At 32.0% G+C, this 7,879-nt stretch overlaps 1 protein-coding gene across 1 annotated transcript; it reads right to left on the bottom strand.

The window, feature by feature from the left end:
• Positions 1–2,178: 2,178 nt before the first annotated feature.
• Positions 2,179–5,605, bottom strand: LOC140767631 (uncharacterized). The gene is made up of 2 exons (XM_073107628.1): positions 2,912–5,605; positions 2,179–2,589 (listed from the first exon to the last, which is right to left on the bottom strand). Exons 1-2 carry the CDS (start codon positions 5,574–5,576, stop codon positions 2,276–2,278), a joined length of 2,979 nt encoding a protein of 992 aa, XP_072963729.1. The 5' UTR covers positions 5,577–5,605; the 3' UTR covers positions 2,179–2,275.
• Positions 5,606–7,879: the final 2,274 nt, after the last annotated feature.

Raw genomic sequence — 7,879 nt, 5'->3', positions numbered from 1 at the left:
ATTTAATATTAGTTAAGCTACTTAATTATCTCGTCATTATAAGTGGAGGGGTAATTTAGTCAATTCATTAATTTTGTCAACGACGTCCGGGGATGAGGTATTTCTAATAGTTTAGGGGCGTGTGTACTTAAAAAATAATTTAGGGGGTCAATGCCGAAATGTGTGATAGTTTAGGGGGTGAAAAGAGAATTATCTCTAAAATATATAAATGGCAAGAGAGAATAGATAGATGAAATATTTTAAATAAAAATTTTTGGTTTGTGGAATGAGATAAAATGAGCGGTACTTAGACAGGAGTGAGAATTTTTTTAAATTGTAATTGGGCTTATATAGAATAATTTGAATAGTATCTCTAATCTAGAATAGAGATAATTTGATATTTATTTTCTTATTTGATACAGAAAAAAAAACTTAATGATATCCCAATTAAATAATTCAATATTTATTTTCTAATTTAGAATATTATTTTCTAATCTAGAATAGGGAAAAAAAATAATCTTGAAAGTGAATGGGATGCTTAGGGAACGAAAAACTTATAATCTTCTAATCCTTAATTATTTCCTTGCAGTTCATCAGATTAATCTTAATTTAAACTCATAAACTCTAACCTTGTATCCAACTAATCCAATAAGTTAAGTCTGAAATTTCGATTCCAAGTTAAGTTAATCAAATGGTCAAAGACATTGGCATACCTGATTACTGTGCTTTAGACCAAACTAGCCCTGATTCAATTTATTTTTACTAAAATAGACTACGCCTCAAATTTATTACAAAATGAGATCTAATTTACCTTAGCCCTAACAAAAATGCTGAACTAATCAGCTTTTTATCTCTAAGCAAAAATGCTAATCAGTTTAGCATTTTTGTCTGATCCTAAAATACTGAACAAAACTTATCAGTATTTTATGTATATAAATATCTTTAACTTAATCTTTCAGTAGTTAAAGAAAAAAAAATTGTATAGTGATAAAAATGCTAAATTTATTAACATTTTTAAAAATATTGATTAGTTTAATATTTTTGTTAGGGCTATAATTTTCTATTTGGCTAACCTAAATCTCTTTTTTTCTACAATTCACCAAGAAATCAGTTATCGGTGGATTAAAAGATTATCTTTGAATAAATAATTCAATTTTTATAAAAATTAAGTTATTCATTCATTTTTTAAAAATTTGGAGTAAGAATTTTAAATCATTAGATATATCCTTTTTAAGAAAAACAACTAATATCCAAATTATAAACAACAAATTTAGGCATTATTCACACTGGGAATAGAGTGAAATAGCAATAACAAAGTTTCTTCCTGAAATTTTTAGCTTGATAGAGATTTGATTGCTGAAAATTTATTCCTCGATATAAAAGAAAAGAATTTTGACATATTTTGATTTAGATAAGCAAGAAAGTAATAGTAGATCTTAGTTTGATATAAGCATGACTTGAGAGATGTGATGTAATTTGAGGTTAGTATTAACCAATTAAGTTAAGTGGCTAAGCCCAAATATAATTTGAGCCAAAATTTGACTATTTTTAATGACTAAATGAGATTCAATTGATCAAATGACTACATATAACTAAACATATTAATTAGTTAAAATAAAATATTAACAGTTCTAACAATAAAGCCAAAATAATAAATTTACTAAAATCAATATTAATTCCACACCTAAAAATTACCATATTGTGCTTCCATCCATTTTATTTGAAATTTCAAACAAGTAACTCGAGTCGACTCAGACTTGACTCGATTGACTCAACCCCACTTGCAATTATCATATCATTTTTATATTTTTTATTTTAGACAAATAAAATTCAACCGGCTCCGTGAATTCAAATATGAAAATATTTACATAATATAAGTTTTTTTTTTAAAATATGTGAGCATAATTTCATTGGCACGTTCCAATGTCGAGATGGATGAAAAGAAGTCAATCTCGTGCGTGCACTCGAGTGAGCCGATGTTAGTTCGAGCTTGGCTCGCTTTTCGAATGAGCTTGATTTTTGAGTTTGAGCTCGGTTCCATTATTGTGATTCGAGCACTACAAATGAGCCGCATGGATGTCCAAGATAACAAAGTCAATTTGTTATTTCTGTCTACTCCTTCAAAACATCAAATGTAGATCCAAAGAATATGACATTCATCCTTTGGGAAAAAGAAATAAAAGGTGGGGAGACCAGCAATAAACTCAAAATTTATAAACTTAGCTAAATTGATATACAAGATTGTTTCCTATACATTGCTGTTGGTCTACAATATTACATGATCATATTAGTTATATCAACTGAGGATAGGAGGTATCTGGAGGGTAGATAGCTGTTGAGATACATATTGCATTGTTGGTCGACTTGATGGATTAGCTTCTAAACATTGAAGGGTTATATTGACTATGAGTAATATTTCACTTGCAACTTCAATTGTAGGTAGTGTTAGACGTGGATCTAAAATATCCTTCAGTAGTGTGAGTTCGATGGCAGCAGATGATAAAGATGTAATCAAATCTCCAGGATGAGCTCCCACGAGCACTTCAAGTGCCACAACTCCAAAACTATATACGTCGCATTTCTCGGTCACTATCATTGTATACGCAAACTCTACAGAGTATCACAAGATAAAGGTTTAGCAAATGAAGCCTAATTATATTAAAACCCATAAGAAAAATGTTTTGAAATATGATAGACAGTTATACCTAATGGCAAATATGACAACAACTTAAAAATTAGGTTATGGCATGCAATTATCTCTTCACATTTTTAAACGATAATATATGGACCAAATGATAAATATCCATAAGGTAGAATAAATGAAATATCACTTATATCTTCATACTATAGAAAAGAAATATATGACATGAAAATACACTTTTGAAAATATCAATGCAAACTTTCTTAATTAGAATAAAATACATCCATTTACCTGGTGCGACGTATCCCTTTGTTCCGGCAACCATGGTCCAATTGGATGAGTCAGGCTTCAAAATTCTAGCTATTCCAAAGTCTGACACATAAGCTCTAAATTCTGAATCAAGTAAAACGTTGTTGCTTGTGATATCTCGATGAACTATGGGAGGAGAACAATTATGATGCAGGTAAGATAAAGCATGAGCAACATCTCTAATAACGCTCAACCTTCTGATCCATTCTAACTCAACGGCATAAGCATTATTTGTAAGAATGCTTGCTAGACTTCCTCTCTCCAAGTACTCACAAACAATAAGCCTATGTTGATCAGTTGAACAATAGCCATAAAGCTTCACAATATTCCGATGTTTGGTTTGAGATAGTGTTTGTATCTCGTGATGAAAAAGCTGGTTGTCTATCAATCTTTCTTCTTCCGTTTGATGAATTTTCTTCACAGCAATTGTTTTTCCGATTGGTAGTATAATTTCTCCTACTCTTACTCCTCTTGGTAAGGTAATTTTGTAAACACTTCCATATGCACCGGTGCCAATGCAAAACTTGTCATCAAAATTCTCTGTTGTTTCAATGATATCCTTATATAAATCTTTTCCATCAATGTTTCCTAACAAGAACCCATTTTTATCAATCTCACTTGTATTGTGTTTAGTGTTTTTTTTCCTCTTCCATATGATTAAAGCAAACCCCACAAAAAGAAGCAAGGATCCAAGAATAGGAAGAACAACTAACAGAATAATATGACTTCGTTTACTTGTAGAACCTCTCCTTGAAAAGCTTGAACTACATGGAGTCAAGCTAGGCACCTCGCCGCACAGATCTTTATTATGGGTGAACCACTCCATTGGAGCTTTCTTGAAAACCTGGCTACCAGGAAGAGGCCCCTCCAATTCATTATAGGATAAGTCTATCTTTATTAAGCTAGCCATATCTTGAAAAGAAGGGGGGATAGATCTAGTCAATGCATTGTGTGAGAGATTCAGAACTTGTAGCATAATTAGTCCACTTAGTTGGGATGGGATACTTCCAGAAAATGAATTATGACTAAGATCTAATTCTTGTAGATTCACTAGATCACCGATTTGAAGGGGGATGCTTCCATTTAAATGATTGTTGCTTAACTTTAAAAACCAAAGTTTATGATAGCCCCCAAACTTGCCTTCAATTGATCCACCCAGGTTGTTAGCTGATAGATCCAAAATCTCTATGTTGGGTAGGTTTCCAAGCTCTTGAGGTATCTCACCAGAGAGTAAGTTATTACTTAGACTCAAGTTATATAATTGAGATGACTTGCCTAATTCCTTTGGAATCTCCCCTTCCAGATTATTCGACGAAAGATCAAGCAGTTGCAGCTGAGATAATTGCCCAATGCTATGAGGTATTTCTCCGTTGAGCTTGTTGTTAGAGATTTTTAGGCTTGTCAAATTGTGGCATTGTCCCCAATAGTGTGAGAGAGTACCAGAGAGCCTATTGAAGCTCAAATCAATGTATACTAAGTTGGGATACGCTCCGAAATTAGAGATATCTCCCTCAAGCTGATTCCCATCAAGTTGAATTCTGACAAAGCTTGTGATATTTGCAAGTCCATGAGGTAAAGAACCACTTAAATGATTGTTATATATTAGAAGGTACTGGATGTTACTCAAATTTCCAAATGATAGAGGGATGGGCCCAGAGAGCTGATTATCCCAAAGGTTTAACAAAATGAGCTTGGTCAAGTTCCCTAGACTTGGTGGAATATGGCTTGCTAGGTTATTATTGGAGATACTTAAAATAATCAGATTTGTTAACTTCCCTATTTCATGAGGAATGGAACCAGAGAGCTGATTACCCCAAAGGTTTAACAAAATGAGGTTGGTCAAGTTCCCTAGACTTGGTGGAATATGGCTTGCTAGGTTATTATTGGAGATACTTAAAATAATCAGATTTGTTAACTTCCCTATTTCATGAGGAATAGAACCAGAGAGCTGATTACCCCAAAGAAGTAAGATATTGAGCTTGGTCAAGTTCCCAAAACTTCTCGGGATGGGTCCAGAGAGTTGATTGTTGTTGAATTCTAATTTGACCATATTTACCAACAGTCCTATTTCATGAGGAATGGAACCAGAGAGCTGATTACCCCAAAGAAGTAAGATATTGAGCTTGGTCAAGTTTCCTAAACTTCTTGGGATGGGACCTATAAGATAATTATGATATAGGTCTAAGATTCTAAGTTTGGTCATGCTAGCAAGAGAAGGAGGTATGAAGCCACTTATTTGATTCATAGAAAGATCAAGAGCGGTGAGCTTAAAAAGAGCAATGATGGAAGCTGGAATGGATCCATGCAATTGGTTGAGGGCGAGGTTAAGACTTTTTACCGTTGCTAATTGCGAGAAGTCGAGGACGTCGAGAGTCCCTACAAGACCCATCTGCGACAGAGATATCGCCGTGATTATGCTTCGCCCTCCATGATGCATGGCACTACTACATTTGATGCCAGTCCAATTGCATGGACTAATTGTAAGATTCCATGAAGTTATGGCTTCATGGCTCTTAAGACTGGTTCTCCAATGGAGGAGAGCTCTCCCTTGTGAATCAAGTGATGCCAGTTTTGCACCACTTGGGAGAATTGGGAGTAGCAGTAGAATCGACAAGAGGAACGTTAGGACAGACAACAAAGAATTCATAGCTAGCTCTAACTGAAGACCAAAGGCAGAGCTTATTTTGTTGTTCTTAACCTAAAGTGTTCAAGGGTTTATATAGAAACTTTTTGTCACGACACACTTAGGGCATTATCCAACACTAATCGAACATTTTATTTTGTGTGCTCATATTGTGATAAACCTTCGGATACAAGTTGTGTGGCTAACAAGAAGTCACACAATGTTACTAATAACCTCTTCTATACGTGTTATCTACGATGTTTTTGATAGTGAAATGCTGTGGAATTCTCTAGTTTTGCCAAGAGAATTTCTGCACACTCCACCACACAATTAAGAGAAGACTTGTGTTGAGTCCCCAATTTCCACATGACTCAAGAGTTATCTCTCTACTCCATATAAAAAAGACCTTTCAATTCACCACAAACTTCTCAATTCACATTCATCCGTGGTGGACACCACCAATAAGATTCAATAGTCTCCATGTTAAAGTCATTCCCTCTAAATATATTGTAAAGGTGAGGATTAAATAACCCAGACGAGTCCAGCACTATTTCCAAATACTCTTACATAAGAGTATTTTTGTTATTTTAAAAATAAAATATCTTTAGTTAACAGTATATTCTCACGATGTTAATTCTAAATCGTAATATTTTGTAAATAATAAAAATATACAATATAAATCATAATTATGTTATTATATACAAATTCTTTACACATGTAAATAAAATTAGGATATTTTACAAATCACACCGTATATTTTGTGATTTACGTGTCTTTGAGGTTTTTACAACCCAACTACTTTTTTTTTTACTTATAATCCTCATTTAACACCCTCTCTCAGTTTAAACGATACTAGCAAAAAAATCTTTCATTATAATCTATGAACTAATTTATAAATATCTAATCTACTCATGCCTTTCTTCAAAGGAGGGTTAGAGAGGAGGAAAAAAATAGGTAAAATAAATATCTGAATAACGTCAGAATGTCAAATAAAAATTATAGAGAAAAAGTAGGGATCAGATCGTTAAAAATAGAATGTGAATCACAAAATAGGTAAAACTATAGGGTGTGATTTAATGAAACTATGGAGACATGTTCTTAGTGTAGAGTAAAACTAGTTCTAGAAAATCCCATACATTATCAATGCATAAGTTGATATCTACATTAGGATATTTTTCTTGGTCTGATAATAAATTGTAGGTTTATAACTTTTAATCTGCAAGCCCAAACTCAATAAAACTTTATGTACATGCTATTGATATAGAGGATAATCATCTTCATATAATTTCATAAATTATCAATGCTAGACAGATCTATATGAATGGATCTTTTCCTATGTCTGATAATAATTTACAGCAGGAATTCTGGGATAGCAGATTTCAAGGTCATATAACCTTTAGTCAGTAATTCCAAAATTGATGCCAACTTCACTAACATATTTTCGTCATAGAGAATAATCATCTTCAAAGAATTTCATAAATTATTGAAATCTATATTAATCTACATAATTAGATCTTTTACTATACTTGACAATGATAGTCTGTAACAGAAATTATAGAACAACGTATTTGATTCCTGAATATAAAACTGATATTAGATATAACCCGTAATAAGAAAATCATTATAAGAATTTTTAGATAATGATCTCCATAAAGTTCTCTCTTTAGATACAGTAAAGTGTCTAAGTGTTATTGTTAATATCCATATCACTTATTTAAATGAATGGATTATTTGTAATAAGAAAACCATCTTAATCGTCTGTCTCATTTTCTAACGTATATAAAATAATATAGATTAGAGTTTATACGAAAAAGATATGAGTAAAATAGTATTATTTAATATTTTACTTATTTTTTTGTATAATTTTGATAAATAATATTTTATATTTGTTTGAAAACTTCTTCCGTTAAAGTATATTCAAATTCGATCATTTCTAGCCCTTAAAATTCGGTTAAACATTATAACTTTAAAAATTGTTTGTAAAATATTATTGTTCGAAGTTAATATGAAAACATTTATATGAAAGAGTGAATAAAATTATTTTTTCATATCTTTTTAGTATAAACTTTGATTGACATTATTTTATATGAGTTGGTAAATTTATTCAGTAATTTATAATTTTATCTATAATGAGTATATTTGAATTCAATTATTCTGATAAATTAAAATTATTTTAAACATTATAACTTTAAAAAAGGTCTCTTTAATCGGCGTCCTCATCCTCATCCTTTTTCACCCTCATCCTTTTTCATCCTTCTTCGGCCTCTGCATCCTTTATCAGGAAACTGTCGTTGCCGCCACCTCCTTTATCACCTACAAGCTGCTGT

Source organism: Typha angustifolia, chromosome 1 (assembly GCF_048772165.1).
Source record: "Typha angustifolia cultivar Huaian chromosome 1, ASM4877216v1, whole genome shotgun sequence".
Classification (NCBI taxonomy): Eukaryota; Viridiplantae; Streptophyta; class Magnoliopsida; order Poales; family Typhaceae; genus Typha; species Typha angustifolia.
Note: the sequence above shows the minus strand (reverse complement) of the source record. Positions and strands in the feature narration are given on the sequence as shown.

Excerpts from the sequence above, each read along its gene's own strand:
- LOC140767631 (XM_073107628.1), bottom strand. The coding sequence starts at position 5,576 with ATGAATTCTTTGTTGTCTGTCCTAACGTTCCTCTTGTCGATTCTACTG. Across the intron at positions 2,590-2,911 it reads AAAGGGATACGTCGCACCAG|AGTTTGCGTATACAATGATA; the intron begins GTAAATGGATGT and ends GATACTCTGTAG.